This window comes from Chanodichthys erythropterus, chromosome 2 (genome assembly GCF_024489055.1).
Source record: "Chanodichthys erythropterus isolate Z2021 chromosome 2, ASM2448905v1, whole genome shotgun sequence".
Classification (NCBI taxonomy): domain Eukaryota; kingdom Metazoa; phylum Chordata; class Actinopteri; order Cypriniformes; family Xenocyprididae; genus Chanodichthys; species Chanodichthys erythropterus.
The window spans coordinates 5,465,027-5,487,160 of record NC_090222.1 but is presented as its reverse complement, the minus strand read 5'-3'; the positions used below and the strand labels follow the sequence as shown (position 1 = coordinate 5,487,160).

The 22,134-nt window shown below is 41.6% G+C and overlaps 1 protein-coding gene across 1 annotated transcript in view; it reads left to right on the top strand.

Annotated features, from left to right (window-relative positions):
- The first annotated feature begins 3,126 nt into the window (after positions 1–3,126).
- LOC137027903 (adhesion G protein-coupled receptor E3-like) overlaps positions 3,127–22,134 on the top strand; it is a 36,214-nt gene continuing 17,206 nt past the window's right edge. The window contains exons 1-5 of the mRNA XM_067396521.1: positions 3,127–3,187; positions 5,459–5,515; positions 5,951–5,982; positions 6,648–6,713; positions 6,838–7,030. Of these exons, the coding sequence (XP_067252622.1) occupies positions 3,127–3,187; positions 5,459–5,515; positions 5,951–5,982; positions 6,648–6,713; positions 6,838–7,030 (409 nt within the window). The remainder of the gene's footprint in view (positions 3,188–5,458; positions 5,516–5,950; positions 5,983–6,647; positions 6,714–6,837; positions 7,031–22,134) is intronic.

Here is a 22,134-nt window from a genome sequence, read left to right as displayed (position 1 = left end):
AAATGCTACACTCCAGTCACGGCATATACAATCCACAAAGGGCTTCACTCCTGGTCACAGCACGTACAATCCACAATGGGCTTCACTCCAGTTAGTCGTGCACCAGCGGCTCAGTCAGCAGTTCCCCTCTCTCTCACCGACTCCTGCTTCTCGCAGCGTTTTAACCTGTCTCCGCGCCAATTACTGAAATGAGAAACAGGTGTTTGTGATTTACATTTAACTTGCTCACTCACCAAAGATCTCCCGATGCTCTCTCCCGCCGCAGACCTCGCTGAACCACGCCCCCCTCGCCACATATAGCCTCATCGTACAGTCTACATGCTTGTCGTACCCAAGTTTAAAAGGTCCATGTCGCACAGTGTGATTTGTAATGACCATAGGATTGCTAAAATCATGCAGTGTATCCCGGGCTTAAAAGAAAACATACCAGGTTGGTATTTTCACAACATTTCTTAAACGTTTTATTTTGGTTACTTTATTTGTCAATGTAGTTGGTTACATTATTTGTTTCTAAAAAGTTTTTAAAGGGTTAGTTCACCCAAAAATTACAATTCTGTTAATACTCACCCTCATGTTGTTCCAAACCTGTAAAACTTTTGTTCATCCTGAAGATCTTTTTGATAAAATCTGACAGCATTCTGTCCCTCCAGACTGCCTTCACAACTGAAACTTGACAGCGCTCAGACCAAAGCTCATTAGTGACAGATTCTTCCTCTGCCGATTAACTCCAGCTTAAGTAAATCTTAAAAATGGCATGGATAATAAATTAGCAACGATGTCCTCATTAATGCGCCTTGCGGTTTCCATAGCGAATAGTGCTAGCTAGCTATTTTATCCTTTTTTTTCTGATCGTGTTCCCCACAATGGGCAGAAAGCATCATAACGTTGGTGATAACAAGGCCCACCCATTTAGAGGAATGATATGATTGATCAATTTTCCTGTCATTTGAAATTTGTCTCTAATTGACTTGCTATGGCTTGGCCCTCTAAATTCACAGCTGGTTCACACGTTAGGCAGAATAATCCTAATATGGAGAAAATGAACATCTACATAACACAAACTGAATAGGCAGATTGGAAGTGTTTATCAGTGTTTGTGTTTATCTTAATTTTTTTTTTTTTTTTTTTTTTGATGTTTATTGTCAAATTATAACATTATATAACAAATTCAATAACATTAGAACTGATTAATTTTTATTAAAATAAGTTTTTACTTTTTAAGCTGTTATTCAAAAGTTTTAAATATTATTTTTACAATAGTTTAGGGCCTAGAGGGTCCTGACAGAGCAATGTCATATAATGTAGTGACCTACTGAATTTAAAAAAAGGGGAAAAAGGGGCCTAATGACCATGGGAAAATGTGGGTCCCATAGTCAAACCAGTTGAGAACCACTGTCTTAAAGCATGTTAAAAACACCACACAGACATAAAAATGTAATATCATGAGAAAAGGCCCCTCTTTTAAAAGAAACAAAGACAGGTGATACAATTTTCATCATCATAAAGTAGCATCATTCATTAATCTTATCACTGACCAAAAGTGGTTCTTCATTATTAATAGATTATTTTCACCAACAATAGTTTCTTGCCACACTGTAAAAAATTGCTGAAACAAATGGCCAAATTTCGACAGCAACATGCTGTTTTCCATTAAAACAGTAATATACAGTTGAAAACAATGTATTCTGGGTAATATTTGACATATACGAGAAAGTAGCCTACAGCAATATACCGTGAATTAACAGCACTCAAAATTGAAACTCAGAGGCTGTGTTCCAAATCACACCCTGTACCCTTATTAACACCTATGTGTGTATGCACACTTGCTTTCATGATTTGAGGATACAAAATTTGTATAATGACGTGGGTATTACACTGGTATTCCGACATAAACGTGTTGCTCTCCACCCACTGTGCTGACCAAAAGCACGATGGGAAACGACTTGCTGATGACACAGCTTAAAGCTTATTGGTTTAAACAACCATGATGTATTGATCTCTTTTAAAATGTTGATTTTAAAAGTCTAATATTATGTTTTTATGTGTAAAAATAATGTGTGAATATTCACAAACTCTCTGACACTGCGATCTCTTTATGGGTTATGTCAGTGGTCTCAACCTGCCTGCCTGCAGGTCATTTCCTCAGCTGTGTGAGCAGAAGCGCTGCAGGTGTCTATAGACACCTGCAGAAATAGAAATAGAAATATATTATTTAAATGTTATTTAAGCTAAAATAAAGAAAGGGAAATATTTGCACTAACTGTTAAAAACTAATACTGTATGTAACAATGATACAGACACTGCTATTTACATTTTTTTTGTTAAGTATGGCAAAAAATATTTTAGTAATGAAATTTGAAGTAAATGAGAAATAATGCAAAGGAAAGTAAATTTTCAGAAATTTTGCACTTTCTTGTGCTTGAAAGTGAAAATGGCTCTCCTATGTGGTGTCAATCACAGGAACAGTCCCCAGTTATCTACAATTTTTAGCAAACCAGCATCAAACTGTCCAGCCATGGCTTTCTGTTTCACAGGACTATTAATATGAGAAAACAATGTTTTTTCTGACTCCAATATGTGAACACCTTGGAATGAATTGGTTTTCTGCAGTAATTTGCCATAAAATGTGATCTGATCCAAGTCACAACAATAGACAAACACAGTGTGCTCAAGCTGATAACACATAAACAATTCTAATCTATTGTAGTAGATTTGCTAGAGCAGTGTTTTTCAACTCCAGTCCCCGGGAACCACTGCTCTGCACATTTTGTATGTATCCCTTATTTAAAGGGGCAATGAACTGAGAAATCAAATTTTCCTTGAGCTTTTGACATATTAGAGGTCATCATACTTTAAGAATATCCTGTAAGTTTTAGAGCTGAAAACTTATTTGTTAGTCCAATAAAAGCTTTAATTGACACCAGACCCAGTGAAGGACAGGATTTACAAAGTGGGGATCTATGACATCAAAGGAGAGAAAGCACCACCTTTGCAGAAGAACATCAACGCCTACTTCATCCCTGCCTGTTTAGCCCCGCCCACCGATTCGCGCATGACATGCAAAAGTAGCCTAAGTAACATAGGCCTATGTGGTGCTAATCCGGATCAAGCTACCAAGCAATAAACATGCCGTTGAGAATTACAAAATTTTGTGCAGTGCCTGATCTCGACAGTAATGCGACAACATGTAAGTAACTGTGATAATTCTAAATCAAAGAAAGCGACCAAAGAAAGCTCCCTTTGCAATTGTTGGAGCAGCACGAGCTGACGCTGTCAATCAAACAGCCGAGTTTATCAGTGACTGATATCAAAGACTATAGAATAACACTTTGCTGATATTCAACAAATCTATTAGTTATACCGCGTTTGCACTGTTAGCGAAGATGTAAGCATTTGTTAGTGTACAGAAATTGAGTTGTAATGACGAGATCACTGGTTTCATGCAATCAACATGTCTGTGATCAGCTGTTCATCACTGCAGCCTTTCATACCACGATATAAATATAAGCCATAGATCTAAATGTAATGCAACACTTTCACGATTAGTTAACCTTGAGAGCTGTAATAGTAAAAACACGCTAAAAGAGAGAGTAATACTTAGGCCGTGTGTCCACCTAAGCGTTTTTTCCAGCTTCGAGCGTACTTTTTCAATTGTTTTCAATGGGAGCGCCGCGTTTTTTAAACGCCGAGAGCGTAACGAGGCGTTGAGCGTCTTTTTTACGCTCAAGCGCTGAGAGCTGAGCGTTTTTTACTGGTCGCCTCGAGTTGAAGAATGTTCAACTTTGAGTAAAACGCTGCGCTAATCACTGTCACTTTTTAGCCAGCCGTCCAATCAGAGTGAAGGAGGGGCGGGACAAATACAACACTGACCAACTGATATTCCGTATCATAACAACAAAGCGTCTCAACGGAAAAAAACCCCGCTGCGCTGCAGAAGCGCTCTCAAGCGGTTCCAGACAGGCGTTTTAAACCGAGCGCCTAGCGTTTTCAGCTGGTTAAAAACGCTCTGGTGGACACACGGCCTTATACTGCATTCACGCCACGTCGTATTTACACAACACGTTCGGAGCTGTTCACGTTCTTTGGTCCTTGGTCTGGGAATTATGCGTTTCCATGGCACCACTATCAATGCCTAAATTAATCTACTACAGCGGTCAGGTGGTACAGCGGCAACGTGGTACATGTAACGTTAGGAGCTTTCAGAAAACTCAGTTTACAATGTAATTACGACGTCTACGAGGACGTGAACGCTTTTTCCAAGCTAGAATCTCGTAACAACAGGAATTACAAGGCCGCGTGAATACACCTTTATTTCAAATGGAAAGATGTCAGCAAATCACAGCAGAGGGCGATTACACTGAAGTTTCACAGCAGACACGCCCCTTAAAACAGAGCGTTCAAACCAGAGGGCTAAAATCAGGGTAGGAAAAATGCCTTTTATTTATAAATTATGACAATTTTGGATGTAAAAAGCATACTAACATTATAAGTGTACCCCAGGAAACATTATAAAACAATAAAACAACGCAGTTCATGACCCCTTTAACGCTCCTGATTCAGATCATCAGCTCGTTAGGAGAGACTCCATGAACTGAACTGAGTGTCAGTTAAAGGTGCTCTAAGTGATGTCACGCGTTTTTAGGCCAAAACATTTTTTGTCACATACAGCAAACATCTCCTCACTATCCGCTAGATGCCTGTCCCCTGAACACACTGTAAAAAAACGCGGTCTCTGTAGTCACCACAAGCTCCAAAAACGGCAACAAAAACAAACTGGTGCAGCCTGGACCACGAATCATAATAAACCGACAAGAATGATTTTAAATGCGCGTTCATGACTGTTTCAGGAAGCACGGATGGGAGGGGAGAAGGAGGCGGATGGAGGGTCTAGTCTAGCTAGCCTCTGTTTTGTTTGACAACACTTGGAACGTCAACAGGAAGTTACTCCGCTCAGGATCGCTTAGAGCAGTGTTTCTCAACCAGGGGTCCATGGACCCCTAGTGGTCCTTGGCATAATGCCAGGGGGTCCTTATATCACTTATCTGAATATGAATTTTTGTATATTTTGACATTTGACAAGTTCCTATAAAAGAAGAAGATAATATATGTATAATATAACTGATGATATGACTAAATATAGGACAAGTCAACTAACATTGTAGTAAATTATACTTTATTGCATTTAGTCGTCACAAAAGAAATTAATCATACCAATAAGCAAATTTTATTCTGGGGTCCTTGAGGATGGTTCCAAATATGACTGGGGTCCATTCCTCAAAAAAGGTTGAGATTCACTGGCTTAGAGAACCTTTAAGAGAGACATACAAAATGTGCAGAGCAATGGGTTCTGAGGTCTGGAGTTGAGAACCACTGTGCTAGAGCCTTACTGTATTGGTAAATATATTTACATTTTATTTATTTGCATTTGCCAATTCATTGATATTCATCTTTTTTTCAGATGTTACTGACATCAGTGCAGCCTTTACAACAGTCACACCAGAGACGACATCAGCTGGTAATGTAGTTTCCTCTGTTGGATTGCATTTTGGCTGAATGTTTGAGGATGTTTTTTATTTATTTATTTATTTCAATAGACTGAGATGAGAGAGATTTTATGTCCATATATGGGAAAAAAGAGCAGCTTCTCTTCATTCCCACATTTATGGTCGCATCCATCATTTTATTTTTGATCATTGCTTTCTTTAATTCTAACTGCTGCTAATCTATTAATATTGCTGGTAACATGAGTTTTGATCCTAATGGAGCAACATCATAACGGCCTTAAAGTGAGACACTGACTTACTTTCACTCTGGACTAAGTTCAAAGTAATAAAACACTACAAATGGATACGAGGGCTTTATGAGATTATTTTCCAAAGTTTTGTTTGACCCTGCTGAATTTTCATTTGCAGAATTATCTCATTCATTTGTCTGATTTCTACCATTGCAGGTATAAATATAACACTGCAGGAAGGATGCACAGTAAGTCTATGAAATTAAGTTTTAGAGTTAGACTCACAGCTTCTATCAATAGCCATGTTTCCATCCATGTATTTCCATCCATGCACATTTTGGGATATTGCATAAGATTATGTGATTACTGAACTAATCAGTTTCATCACACACCATCTAAAATTTGGTTTTAGTTATTCTGAAATGCCTCTCAAAATGATTTGGTATAATTACCTACCAGACCTGTTACACATAATCATGAACATCAGGCATCTAAACAAAAGATGACATGACAGCGTTTATTATTGTGTTTCATGTCTGGTTGCAGCAGCTTCCATTTTTATTACTGGTGTTTTGTGCCGGTTTTTCAGGAACTGGCAATTTTGCTCTCTAGAACACATGGAATAGAAATGGAGATATTTTATGTTTGTTTTATTATTATTATTATTATTATTTATTATTATTATTATTTGATCAAGTTGGAGCTAATTAGTCCAAAGAGCAGTACAATTAAATGTGAATTTTAGATAACTGAAATATGAATGTGCTTATTTATTGTTGACAGATGTGTGTTGTGTGTCTGAAGGATCTTCACAGCGTTCTTCAGTACAGTAAAAATAAATGTTTGGTTCCCTGTTAATCTTGAAAAACATGATCAAAATCAACAAATACTGCTTTCACAATTGTGATTTCAGAGTCAGAACTGTTTCCAAAATCTACTTGAGCAGATCGAGAACATTACATCATCTCAAGTGCTCTCTGTCACTGTAAGTCTTGATAAAATCAAATATCTGTCAGTTACATACTGTAGATAATAGATGATTGACAAAACAGTGTTGACTGTGTTGGCTCTTTTGACGTCTATTTATCTGATCAATAAACTAGACTGTGACGAACATTTTGACTATGGCCTTCAACGCTTCAGAGAAGATTTTAGACTCATCATCATCATCAGTCAGCCCAGCTGAACTCGCCTCCCATGGAAACCGTGTGTTAAAAACCAGTGAGAAACTAATCTCTACATTGGTGAAGCCGACAGACACAAGTGACAATGTCAGTTTGGCTCTTGCTGCTGTTGGTAAGTGAAGTGAAGAAACAGGTTTTGGTAGGGCTGTCAAGCAATTCCGATTTTTTATCTAATTAATCTCAGATTAAATTTTGCTAAGAAATTACTCCCAAAAGATAATTTAAAGTCATTATGTGTGAAGCATCAAATAGACATTACAAAAAAGTAGCTTCAACAAGAACTATTTTATTTGATTACACATACTGTTTTGGACCATGAGGGTGAGTAAATGATGACTGATAATTTTTTATTTTTGTGTGAACTATAACTTTCAGGCTGTGTGGCTTTAAGTCAGTTGTATTTGTTGTGTTTCATTTTTTGTTGTGTTTCATTTTCTTGTTCATTTTCTTTAATTGTGAAGAGTTACAAATATTTTGAAAGGGAGCAGACATTCATTCATCATTTGGTAGAAGCTCGTCAAATTACACAGATGTCAGATGGACAGGTGTCCTGAAAATCACTCATCCCGAAAAACCATAAATGTTTGAATTTATGGAAATTTGGATTTGGAAGCAAAATCAGTACTTCAGTAAACAGTATACTCACAGTAAATTCACAGTAAATTCCCCAATTCTGTCATGAATTACTTACATTCATGTTGTTCCAAACCTGTAAGACCTTTATTCATCTTCAGAACACAAATAATTTTTTTTTTTTGATGAAATCCGAAAGCTTTATTTCATAGACAGCATTTACTACACATTGTAAATACAGTGCAGCTCTTTGGGGTTCTACGTCAGCATAACGCGAATATATTATGTGGTGATCACATGAACAGTGTCAGAAACTGTCACAGAAGAGAAGAAATTGTTGAATAAGTCCTTACTTTTTGTGCGCAAAAAGTTGCTACATAACATTAAGGTTAAACCACTGTAGTCACATGGACTATTTCATCAAAAAATATATTAATTTGTGTTCCAAAGAAGAACTAAAGTCTTATTGGCAGAGGTACCCAATCCTGTTCCTGGAGGGCCAGCGTCCTGCAGAGTTTAAATCCAACCCAGCTCCAAAACATGCATGGAAGCTTCTACATATCAAAAACCCCAGTGTTAAATTAACTCTGCTCTGAGTCCACACTCAAGTGTGTTAAAGTAACGCTGAAGCAGTGTTAAAGTTGATGAGATATTTAAGTCATTGATTGAGTTATGTATGAGCATTAGTGATGAACACCTGCTGTTAACAAGCAGAATCAATGAAATAAGAGTCACAATTGTAAGTCACCATTATGGTGATTAGTGTTTGCTTTAGTTGGGCTCTTGGCCCTTGACTTTTTAATATTGTACTTTTTTTCTAGCTGCTTTTAACACTCTGGAGCCGGGAAACGCCGGCACGTTTTTGCAGGATTTTTTTTTAACATTGCAACAAAACAGACTTAAAGGTGCCCAAGAACGTTCTTTCACAAGATGTAATATAAGTCTAAGGTGTCCCCTGAATGTGTCTGTGAAGTTTCAGCTCAAAATACCCCATAGATTTTTTTTTAAATAAATTTTTTTAACTGCCTATTTTGGGGCATCATTAACAATGCACTGATTTACACTCGGTGCCGCCCCCTTAAATCGCGTGCTCCCTGCCACATGAACTGTCGACTATATTACAGCGCATTTACAAAGTTCACACAGCTAATATAACCCTCAAATGGATCTTTACAAGATGTTCGTCATGCATGCTGCATGCATGCTTAGAATTATGTGAGTAAAGTATTTATTTGGATGTTAAAGTTTTATTCTGAGTGAATTTGAGGCTGTCCTCCGTGGCTAACGGCTAATGCTACACTGTTGGAGAGATTTATGAAGAATGAAGTTGTGTTTATGAATTATACAGACTGCAAGTGTTTAAAAAATGAAAATAGCGACGGCTCTTGTCTCCGTGAATACAGTAAGAAATTATGGTAAATTTAACCACATTTAACAGTACATTAACAACATGCTAACAGAACTTTTAGAAAGACAATTTAAGCCGGGGACACACCTAACGATTAGCTGAAACATTCTATGACTGAACTGAACACACATACCGATTGTTTCCTTCGACTGGAGCCGATTTTAATCGTTGACAGTCGGAGAAGAACACAAACGTTTATGATTGAGACCGCTGCTAAGCAACACACCGCGGGATCTTGAAAATGGATGTAAACAAACAGCTCACGCTCTTCATCTGCAGCTATATTTGTGCGGAAAATAACTAAAAAAGAGGAAAAACGCGCAGGATATGTGTGAGGTCCTGGCTGGAGAGGCAACGTGGATTTGTTCTCTACAGAGAGAATTTGAGGTGAGTAAACTTTGTTAAATCTATTTTTAGGGCTTGCACTCCGGTGGTGTTGGCCGTTGTTAAGCAACAATAAGCTGCGATCCTCAATGAAGCTTGTTCGACTTGAAACGGCACTGTACAGACCATTAAATTACCACAGAAGTAACGTTATACTACCACAATGCGACCTCAAAGGGCACTTTCACGATCAAAGGGGCAGGGCTCTTTATATTCTCTCTGTATATATTGTATCAACTGTTAATTTTGTATCCGTATCAGATAAATAATATATATACAAAACATGATAAAAAACAAAAAGTATTATCTTTATCATTTGTTGCCCCCCTATTGGCTGGTGCTCCAGGACACTCGCCCAATGCCGTCTATGGGTAATCCGGCCCTGTACATTACCTGACACGTTCAAAGCTTCCGCAATAGCAGCCCAGCTTCATTCCTTATCGCTTCTATTATGGTATTCCTTCGAAGATATGTTGTATAGACATTTGTACTCTTGCCAGAGTTCAACCAGTTTTTCTTCCATACCGGTTGTCCAATGTGTTTTTATGTTTCAAACGGTTTTTGACGCCATTTCGCCGCTTGTTTACAATCGCCTGACACAGTCTCCAAGGAAACAGAGACGTCATCGGTCGCAAATATTATGCTGCCTTCACGTGCTCTCAGTGCTATTGTAAAGATGACTTTCCTTGAAAAAAAATAAATAAATAACGAAACTTGAATGCGATTTGCTCATAATCACTACTTCAGAAGTGGGAATTATCAAATCAAAGAATCTTTGTGAGGAGGACTGGCAATGACTGTTTCTAAAATTCTAAGACTAGAATCGTTAGACACAGCACACTGCACGATTTTAAGCACCAACTGTAAACACAGACTGAAAGCAACTGGCTCTGACTCGGGCCGATTGGACATGATCAGTCGTAAGTATCAAATTACATTCATAATCGGCCTTACAATCGTTAGGTGTGTCCCTGGCTTTACAAATATCAGTAAAAATATCATGATATCATGGATTATGTCAGTTATTATTGCTCCATCTGCCATTTTTCGCTGTTGTTCTTGCTTACCTAGTCTGATGATTTGGCTGTGTGCAGCTCCAGACGTTAACTGGCTGCCCTTGTCTAATGCCTTTTATAATGTTGGGAACATCATGGGCTGGCATTATGCAAATATTAGGGGCGTACACCCCGACTGTTACGTAACAGTCGGTGTTATGTTGAGATTCACCTGTTCTTCGGAGGTCGTTTAAACAAATGAGATTTATATAAGAAGGAGGAAACGATGGAGTTTGAGACTCACTGTATGTCATTTCCATGTACAGAACTCTTGTTAATCAACTATGCCGAGGTAAATTCAATTTTTGAATCAAGGGCACCTTTAAAATACTCCGTCATTTTTTGTCATAGAGACATAATTAATATATGAATTGAAACTATAGAATGTCTTCTTTTATTTGTGTACACTCAGAGTAAAAACAAAATGTTGTGCTTTTTGCAAAATAAAGAAAACTAACATGATGTGTGATCTATCGTCTCCCTCTGAACGAAGTACACTAATAGTTCTCAGAAAATTAAGTGTAACTTAGTGAATACTAATGACACAAAAATAAGACTTGTTTCTAAAGAAACATTGAAATATCAGGTTTTAAATCGTATAAGTCATATCGAAAACAAATATTCTCTGTTTATGTAATCTGCATGAAAAGAGAGCATTGTCAGACATCTGTGATTCAGCTCATTATCCACTAATTCAGCCACGCCCACGGAGCAAGTGCTATTCAGATGCAAATTCTGAGGCAATACATGTATACATCGTCTCAGTCGTGTATTTATTATCTTCAAAAGTGTCTATCTGCATGTTATAGCTATGATTAATGCGGTCTCTGGAAGCCTCTGTTAGTTCCTGGAATGTCACATGGTATGCCTGTTCTTCATTTGTCATTTTTGGACTAAAGGTGCACAGAGCACCCTCTGGCTGCAAGTATGAAGTGAAAACACAGTATCCAGCGTTCATAGTGATGATAATAAATATAGAATAGTATTACTCCTCTGTATAGAAAATTGACATAAACATATGAGAATCCATCAATATTTATCCAAATGTGCATGTTTTTATGCTAAAAGCCTATATGAAATGCCATAGAGGTAACATGAATGTTCAGTCACTTTGCATCAAAGAAATGCATTATATTTTAAAGTATATAAGTTTGAGACATGTTCACAGAGGGTTTTTTCACATAGTCTACCTCAGTGGTTCTCAAACCTGTCCTGGGGACACCCCATCACTGCACATTTTGCATCTCACCCTCATCTAACACACCTGATTCAAGTCATCATCTAATTACTAGAGACTGCAGGAGTTGAATTGGGTGTGTTAGATGAGGGAGACATGCAAAATGTGCAGTGGTGGGGGGTCCCCAGGACAGGTTTGAGAACCACTGGTCTACCTGACTGAAAGGCTCATTATGCTGGTCATAATGCAGGTCATTATGTGGGTCTTAGTCTTTTTAGGTGTCTATCACAGCATTATTAATGAAGATTCATGCCTCCATGCATACTGTGTTTCTTGACAAAAAGTGTCTTAATTTAAGTTGCAAAAAATCTAGTCTACAACTTCCAATACCCAGAAGTCTTGTGAACACAGATTAATATGAGTTTTTTTGGCCTTATTTCAGTGACTTAAGTATTTTATTTTATTTTAATAACCACGTATGAACGTTATTCCTTCAAAAATACAAACACATACATGTTGCTCACATATTATGGTAGCCTAGTTTGTGCTAAATACAGTGTAATGACACTTTTTCCATTAATATGTTTATAAACAACTGAAAAAGCACAAATGTCAAAGCATGTCAAAGCATGTCAAAACTTCTCCAGGGCCCCAAATCAGCCTCAGACTCCAGAGGGTTAAAGGACATTTATTGTGACAAAGTTGTTTTGATAGTGACATAATTACCGTGGAGTGACCTGATTCTCTGATCTCATATAGAGTTTGATATCTGATTATATGGTTGATATCTAATCTTTGTGTTATTAAATATAGCAATCCTGTAACTTTACAGTATTAGACTCTGCATATAAAGGTTTGAACTACTTTATAATTTAGACACACAGAGACATCAAGAATTTGCATATGCATCTTAACAAAGGTCACACTCAAACAGCATATTCAGGTAAACAGAGAACATCACAAAACAAGCTACTAAAAAGTCACATCAAAAACATCAAAAATAAAAGAAAATAGTAATAAAAGAAATTACTTAGAAAGACAATTAAGATCATAATTTATTCATGGCACAATTCATGCTGGGAGCCATGGATGAGTTTTGATTGGTGGACCCAGAATGCACTGCAACATGAAGCTTTTTTTATTGTCACCATTGTTAATTCATATGCTGATTCTTAATGTCTCTGTGCGTCTGATTGATTTTTTTTTTGAGCAAAGAAACTTGTAAAAATCCTTCAGTTGAAGAAGCTCAGGTCTGTCATGTAATATGTAACGATGTAGCGGTTCGAACAGTTATTACTCAATTTATGGATGAAATATGAATATAATAATTCATATGGTTTTATGACTAAATCATGATTCATATATCGACCCAACGGGGAATTAAACATATATTGTGAATCAATTACAACGAATTATAATCAATTACATATATGATTAGTTCTGGTTTAATAATTATTTAGAGAAACTGTTCGTTTGTCCAGCAAACTAAGCCCCTCACAGAATATTATAAACGGAGTTATTCTCTGGCCAAGAGAATATTCCTATTATAGCATCAAAGCATAAAGCGATCGAAAAAACTTTAAAGTGACAAACAGAACAATCGAGCGTGAATAACGTTTTAATATATGCAAACTACGAATACAGAGGTTAATATAATATACAATATACTTCTAAATATATATACAAGAATATACACACCTATGTACAAGAGTGGAAGTAGAGAAGGAAAGTAGGAGGCAAGTAGCAAACTCACAACCAGTCCTAAGCCAGCACGGAAATCAGTTTCATCATCTAAGATTGAGAAACGGCAGTATACTTGCATTGGTTGTGCGGGTCGAATTTCAGGTTGGCGCTGGTGTAGTTCGTTGGCTTCCTCCGTTCCGCGGGAAGGTTTGAACTGAGGACTTGAGAGTGAGCTTCGCTGGAAGATGGTGGTCCCGAAGCTGAGCACGATGGCAGCGCGTGGTCACCGGAGATGTCCGGGAAAAACGTGCACGAGGTGCTCGTGAGACAATCGGGAGAGAACACAGGAGAATCTTGGTGTTCCTTTTTATGACAGATAGGCCGACACACCTCCTTGAGGTGGAATGGCCAATGACATTGATGCAAAGTTGGCGGGCAAGCTCTTTCTTTGTTTGGTCTCCTAGATGAATTTGGATACTGAATGACTATCAAATCGGATTTCGAGATGGAGTCCATTCTTCACAGTATCATTAAACACATAGAAAAATGCATCTGTCAGCTATGTGACATCTCTCAGTGAATAGCTCAAGTCCGGAGCTTTACGGAGAGATCAAACTCGATACATCAGAAATGCATATAAAAGAAGTTATGGTTTCCAGACAAAAATTCCACAATTAAAATGCATACTAGCACAAATACACTCATTTAAACACTAGAAAACATGCATACGCTTCAAAATACAGGATGGGTATATGTTGGCATAATTGTCTGTTACATATACAGTCAAAAATGTATGTTTGTGTGTTTCTGTAGGTGTCTGTGTGTGTGTTTTTGTGTGTGCTTGTGTGTGTGGGTGTTGGAATGTGGATCTGGTCAGTCTCTGGGGGGGTGCTCCTTTTGAAGTCACCAAAGTGAGGAAGTTGGAGTTTTCTGTTTACCCTCACAGGTCCACAAACCTGCCAAAAGTCACAGTCGTCCGGAGCCGAGTTAGTGATTAACAAACAAAGTTCATCAGGTTAAAGGCGTTCTGAAAACTCCAAAGTTTATTGACGCTGAACGGATCCATCCAGACGTCACAGTCATAATAAGATAAAAGTAACACATCACCCATACAGTCAGAGATTGTGCTCTAAATGAGACTGTGTGTACAGATGCTCTCAGACACACCTGCTGACAATATTGAGCAGCTCCGCACATGATTCAGTAGTGATTCTTCAGGACAGGGGTGGTGAAGTTTGGTCCTGGAGAGTTTAGCTCCAACCCTGATAAAAACTCATCTGCCTATAGCTTTCTAGCAACCCTTCAGACCTTGATTAGCTTGTTCAGGTGATTTTGATTAGAGTTGGAGCTAAACTCTGCAGGACTGTGGACAGAGATTGTATATAATGGGGAGATAAGAGGGTCTGTATCTCTTACCACTGGAGAAAGCATAACGGCTAACTTAATCACGTGCGGCACCTCTCAGCCTATCGTGTAATGGCAGTGACGTCAGTTGCAACATTCCCTAGTCTGCCTTCTCTTAAAAAAATAATACATTTTTATCAAGCTAAAATCTACATATAGTTCAAAATGAAAGTTGACTTACATTAAAAAAACAGGAAGTGACCCAGTGAGTGTGAGGAGACGTGGTGGTGGAGGGATTCTGAAAACTGTCGTTAGGTGTGTTTGACTTTTTGACCTATATTATATATAGACCTGTACTCATGCTGATTGGATAGATATGTTGATTACAGATTTTTGACAGCTGGTTGAAATGACATGATAATTGGGTAGCTTATGTGACTTGTTTCTCCCGAACTACGTTAATAAAACATAATTTCATGAGTTCACACTTACAAATAAGTGAGATAAATTAATTGGTAAACGTATTTGGCGTGCTGTCCGGGGAGAGGGCTCCGAGCTCGGTAATTGGCCCAAACACAGAGTACCCCCTCAAAGAATGCAAAATGTTAGCTATGGACAGCAGCCAGGAACTGTAACTGTTCTCCCCAAAAAATAGAAATAATGAGGCTGATGTTTGTGGTGTTTGCAAGGAGAAAGCTGTTTGCCAGATCGGGAGAGTTCTCACTGCATCTGACGGGAGTGCGATACTCACGGCGAACAGATGAATATAAACATCTTCGACTGGCAAACTATGATAAGGTTTAGATATTTTGACCGGGGGCACTTGCAGCATCCGACGAGAGTTGAATACTCACAGCGATCAGATTGATAAACCCCACCGGCCAGAACATCGACCAGATGGGTAAGCTTTGGCCGGAAGGCGGGTGAAAATTTGTTTTAACCTGAGGCTCTTTCTGCATCCAACGGGAGTGCAATACTCGCAGCATCGGACGGATAAGCCCCCCCCACCAGCTGGTGCGTGATGGAGTTTGAATTTTGGAACTGCTTTTCGGCATCTGCCGGTAGTTCCATACTCACAGCGATCGGATGGGTAATCTTCGGCTGAGGGGGCCCAGGAGGTGTCCGACGGGAGTTCAATACTCGCAGCAATCGAACAAGTAGGCCCCTTGGAGGCGGAAAATGAAACATTTAGCTATTTTGACTGGGAGGGCTCTCACGGTGTCCGATTGGGAGTTCAATACTCACTGCGATCAGACGGGTAAGCCCCCGCTGGTGGTGGGGTGGACGTTTAGTTATTTTAGATTGGGAGGGCTCTCACGCCATCCGACAGGAGTTTAATACTCACTGCAATCAGACGGGTAAGCCCCCACTGGCATAAACGCAAAATGTTTAGCTATTTTCGACTGGGAGGGCTCTCGCGCCATCTGACGGGAGTTCAATACTCCCAGCGATCGGATGGGTAAGCCCCACCAGAGTCGAACGAGAATAGAATTGGGCCGATTCTGAGGTTCTTATGGGAGGGGGGCAGCTGTAGTTACGGCACCTATGCAAAAACAGTGGCCTGAAAAGTGCTCTGCTGAAATGCCAGATTGGATCCGGACTGATATGAGGTTTGACTGGGTGGTTTGAATAGTCTGTGAAGTTTAGAGGGTTAGTTTGAAGGACCGGGAGATTTCTTGTAACATTGGATGAGGGCAAGTTTAGGCAGAGCTGGGCTCCTGCGGGAACGTAGGCGACATCACTGCTGCAGCAGTACAGAAAATAGCCAGAAGAACTTTTCCTTCGGCTCCCGCAGATCATCACTGCTGTGGCAGTGAAGAGAAGGGCCAGAAGAATTGAGCTCCTGCGGGAGCTGAGGCGACATCTCTGCTGTGGCAATGAGATAGAACATTCCCATTTTATTGGAATGATGGTATTAGTTGAGTTGGATATAGTTGGCTTGCGGGTTTGTGTGAGAGAATGACCTGGAGCTGAAAACTTAGCTGATAAGTGTTCGTTGGGCTTCTTTAATGTGGAAGCAATTGATGTAGTTCTTAAAAGCTTCTGATGACCAGTGACCAAGTGTTTGAATCTGATGCTGGGAAAGGCCCTTTTTGGGCGGCTGTGATTGCTGCTCCTATGCGGAACGAATGACTGGAAAAGTGGTCTGCTGGAGGTTCTTAATGCTGTTTACATAATATATAAATAAAGTAATGCTGAGAAAATCAGGAAAGGCAGGCTGGAGGAATGGCTGGGACCGAGGCTACTTGCGGAGGCAGCCTCATGCTCTGGCTGGCCCCTGGAATCTGGGGAGAAATGAGGAGGGTAGAAAAGTGGAAAGGATAATAAGGCATCTGGGCATGTGACGCTAACAGAGGCAGCCTCACACTCAGGTCGGCCCCTGGAGCCTGGGGAGGAACAAGAAGTGTAGAAAAGAGGGAAGCTGGGGAGAACAATAAGGCATCTGTGCCTGCTCTGCTATCAGAGGCAGCCTCACGCTAAGGTCCATGGTTGAGCTGTAGACCAAAGACCAAAAGAGAGTTTGAGACTAACGACTGGGCCTGCGCTATTAGCGGAGGCATCCTCATGCTAGGGTCTACAGGCCACAGACAGTGGGTAGGGTAAGAGGCGGCGGGATGAAATGGCTGAGACAGTTGAGCTTGCTCTGCTAGCGAAAGCATCCTCACGCTAGGAGGGATGGCATTCGCCAAGAGAGGTGAGCATTGTTGTATATGGTGTGGCGCCAGGGAACCTGCAGTGTGTGGCTAAGTGGAGGGAAGCTGGGGAGAAAAATGTGCATCATGAAGTTAGCTGAGCAAAGATAGCAGTTCCTGTTTAGAACAGCTTGGACTATCTAGGAAGGTGGAAACGAACAAAAAATATCCTATTGCTTCCTTATGTAGTGAGGCCTAAAAATTAACTGTATTTAAGTTAAAGCCCAAAAATTTAATGAGCGTGGTTGGACCCATGGTTTTATCCAGGGTGATTGAAAACGTCTAGGTTAGGTATGTAACCCTCATTCCCTGAAGGAGGGAACTAAAATGTTACGTCAGAGACTGATGAATGGGGTCTTGCCTGAGAGCCCAATCACCTTAGAGTGTTAACAAAATGAGCCAATGATACAAAGAGTATCTTGGTCTGCAGAATTTGCATGCGCGAGCTCCGCCCCACTCTGTGGGTATATAAGGAGCAGCGCGAGCAACTCACATTCAAGTCTTCGCTGAGGAGCCGAGCCAAGTGACCCAGCTGATCAGCGAAACAACAATTGTGGCAAGGGACGTAACGTCTCCGTTCCCTCCTTCAGGGAACGAGGTTTACATATGTAACCTAGACGTTCCCTTTCAGTCTACCTAGTCTAACGCAGGGGCTGACCAGAGGGGCAAGCACACCAGTGTAGACATCAACAGTGCTGGAGGAACCTAGTGTTCTGAACAGGAACTCAAATGAGAAATGGCGCACGTATCCAGTCCGTAGAGTGGAATGACGCAGCAAGCAAATGACACCGAGCAGGTCCAACTACTGGCCTGAAGGGACAAGTATACTAGAGGACAATGGCTCTACACGGAGATTATAAAATCTCGCAAATGTGTTAGGTGTCGCCCAGCCCGCAGATCTACAAATATCTGTCAGCGAGGCGCCACGGGCCAATGCCCAAGAGGAAGCTACACTTCTGGTTGAGTGAGCCCTCACTCTCAGGGGGCATGGCAGGTCTTGAACCTGGTAGGCTAAGACAATCGCATCCACTAGCCAGTGGGCTAACCTCTGCTTGGAGACAGCCTTCTCCTTCTGCTGACCTCCATAACAGACAAAGAGCTGGTCTGAAGTCCTGAAGCACTGAGTTCTGTCTATGTAAGTGCGGAGAGCACGTACTGGACATAGCAATGCCAGGGCTGGGTCTACCTCCTCCAGGGGCAGCGTTTGCAAGTTCACCACCTGATCCCTGAATGGAGTAGTGGGAACTTTGGGCACATATACGAGCCGGGGTCTCAGGATAACGTTTGCCATCCGGCCCGAATTCTAGGCACAGAGAAAGCCTGTAGGTCCCCAACCCTCTTAATAGAAGCCAAAGCTGTCTTCAAAGATCTTCCAGTCTTCAAAGATAGAAACTTTAGCTCAGCCGAAAGCAAAGGTTCAAAGGGAGCTCTCTGAAGTGCAGATAAAACCAGAGAGATGTTCCAAGAGGGAATTTGTGAGGGACGAGGAGGAAAAAGCATCCTCGCCCCCTCAGGAACCTAATGACCAGGTCGTGCTTCCCCAAAGACCTACCTTCAACAAGGTCATGATGGGCCGCAATAGCAGCCACATAGACCTTAAGGGTGGAAGGAGACAGCCTTCGATCCAACCCTTCTTGAAGAAAGGAAAGCACAGACCCGACCGGACATGTCCAGGGGTTCTCATTCCTGGAAGAACACCAGGTGACGAAGAGGTTCCACTTCAGCGCATAAACCTGTCTAGTAGACGAGGCTCGCGCTGAAGTGATGGTAGCTACCACCTGAGGTTGTAAGGTACCTAACCCGACTGCGTCTTATACAGGGACCACACATGTAGTCTCCACAGATCTGGACGCGGGTGCCAGAGAGTGCCCCGTCTCTGAGAAAGAAGGTCCTTCCTCAGAGGAATCGGCCAGGGAGGGACTGTCGCAAGGAGCATCAGTTCAGCCGGGCCAATAAGAGGCAACCATCAGGACCTGCTCCTTGTCCTCCCTGATCTTGCACAGAGTCTGTACAAGGAATCTCACTGGGGGAAACGCATACTTGCGTAGACCCTGCGGCCAGCTGTGCGCCAGGGTATCTGACCCGAGAGTGCCCTCGGTCAGGGAATAAAACAACTGGCAATGGGCATTGTCTGGAGAGGCAAACAGAGCTACCTGAGCATCTCCGAAATCAGCTGGACCGACTGGGGATGGAGTCTCCATTCCCCAGGGTGGGACTGCTGTCGTGAGAGCTCGTCGGCTGCACGATTGAGTCGGCCCGGAATGTGAATGGCACGAAGCGACTTCAGATGCTTCCGACTCCATAAAAGGAGATGGCAGGCGAGTTGTGACATACGCTGAGAGCATAGACCGCCCTGATGGTTGATTACGCTACGGTCACCGTATTGTCCGTACGGACCAGCACATGCTTGTCTCTCAGCAGGGCCCTGAAGCGGTGCAGAGCAAGCCGTACTGCTAGCAACTCGAGGCAATTGACATGCCACTGAAGTTGGAGTCCTGTCCAGGAACCCTACGCAGCATGACCATTGCACATGGCACCCCATTCCGTAGCAGAGGCATCGGTTGACACTACAATGTGCCTGGACCCTGGTTCTGGGAGAAATCCTGCCCGAAGAAACACCAAGTCCCACCACAGAGAGAGAGTTAAATGGCAGGCCGGAGTGATGGTCACCCAGAGCGTGCCTTGTTGCCATGCCCATCTCGGGACTCGGCTGTGAAGCCAATGCTGAAGCGGTCTCATATGGAGCAACCCCAGTGGAATAACTACCGCTGTGGAAGCCATATGCGCGCGCTCTCACTCGTAAGCTGCAAGTACATGGCGACCGAGTCTATCTCCATACCGAGAAAAGAGATCCTCTGCATGGGGGAGAGTTTGCTCTTTTCCCAGTTGACCCGAAGGCCCAGACAGGCGAGGTGTCTGAGCACTAGATCCCTGGCCACAAGCGTGGACGAGAACTTACAGGTCTTGTACGGGAGCTTGGGATCAGCACGCCATGTAGAAGCGCTCGGAGGACACAATTGCATCGCAACCGAGCTCTCCACAGGGGATACCCCAGCATACCTGTAAAGAATTGTTCGGCTCTTAGGTGCCAATTAATACCCGGTGGCAACCACCAAATTGTGTCCGATCAGAACAATTAAGTGTTGTCCGTTTAGAAGGAGCTAGATGCACACACCACTCATAGACCACCCATTGCAAACTTGAACAGTCTTTAATAAAGTGTGGTTCTAGAAAGAGAAACAACAATAAAGTATAAATATACACACTGATAAAACATCAATATGCAAATGAATAATATTCACATTTGTTATGACATTAACACTGAAAATACGTCTGTACAGCGATCGTGTAATAAGATTAGCTTACAGACACATGTGCTTGGCAGACGCGATAAGCACGTCTTTAAGGACAAATTCGCGATCAAATGTAAACAGTATAAAGAACAAACTTACTCTTTGATGCACGCACACATGTGATTACTCAGTATCGCGGCAGAACGGCATTATCATCACTGTTAGTATCGTCTCGCGGCAGCAATAATAAAGACGATAATAAATGAATTCTAAACTGCGTCAGCATACGGGTCCTTTCCACCTTCTGGGTCCTAACTATAGGCGAGTGACTGATGCCTGACTAAATAACACGAGCAAATTAACCATTACACGTACAAAGAATGAATGAACATATTAATCACTGGCCCTCAGTTTAGTACAGCCGCCCCCAAATGTGCTTGCAGATTTGTATCTTGGGCCAGAACTCACAATCATTCAGGGAGTGAAGGGAGTTTAATCAGTCTGACAACAGGTCTGATGTAGGTTCTGTCTTTGACCTGGATTTCTGCAGCTCTTACTTTGTTATCAGCTCCGGTATGGACAGCTTTCACAGTCCCAATGGGCCAGAGTGCTCTAGGGAATTGCGGATCAGCAATCATAACCACTGTCCCTACTGTCAGGTTGCCTTTCTCTTGTTGCCACTTATGGCGAGACTGGAGTCCAGGCAGGTAGTTGCGCAGGTAACAGCTCCAGAACTGGTCTGCCAGTATCTGGCTGTGTCTCCAGCGTTTGCGGCTGAGCAGCTCAGATGCAGGGTAAATTACCTGAGGCAGGGCAGAGTCTGACCGGCCCATTAAGAGTGAATTAGGGGTTATTGGGTCCGGATCAGCTACATCCGAGGAAACATATCCCAACGGCTTTGAATTTAAAATCCCCTCAATTTCAATAAGGACAGTCCTGAGCACTTCCTCTGTGACAGTTTGTGCACCAATGGTGGTGTATAGTGCAGCTTTAACAGATCTGATTTCCCTTTCCCAGGATCCTCCGAAATGTGGGGAGTTTGGTGGATTGTATTGAAAATCAATTTGTTGCTTGGCAAGTTCTCTTTGCAACTGAGGGTGAATATTGTTGAAGGCTTCCTTAAGCTCACAATCTCCACCTTTGAAATTGGTACCCTGATCAGAGCACAACTCATGAGGCTTTCCCCTACGGGAGATGAATCGGCGTAGAGACATAAGGAAAGAATCTGTGTCGGCTTGAGAGAGAAGGTCGATGTACACTGCCTTTGTGGTCAAACATTTATAAATGATACCCCAGCGTTTTTCGTTTCGTCGCCCAATTTTGATGGTAAATGGGCCGAAGCAGTCCATGCCCGTGGAGTAAAAGGCTGGCTGGAAGAGTCTTAAACTGGAAGGGGGTAAGTCAGCCATTTTAGGTATGTTGGGCTTACCTCGCCACCTCTGACACTCAGTACAATGATATTGAATTGATCGAATAGCTTGACGACCTCTCAAGATCCAGAAGCGTCTTCTAATTTCAGCAAAGACCCTTTCAGTACCAGGGTGATGGAGCTGTGCATCGTACTGCCTAATAAGTAGCTTAGTCACTGAGTGGATTGGGTCTAGGA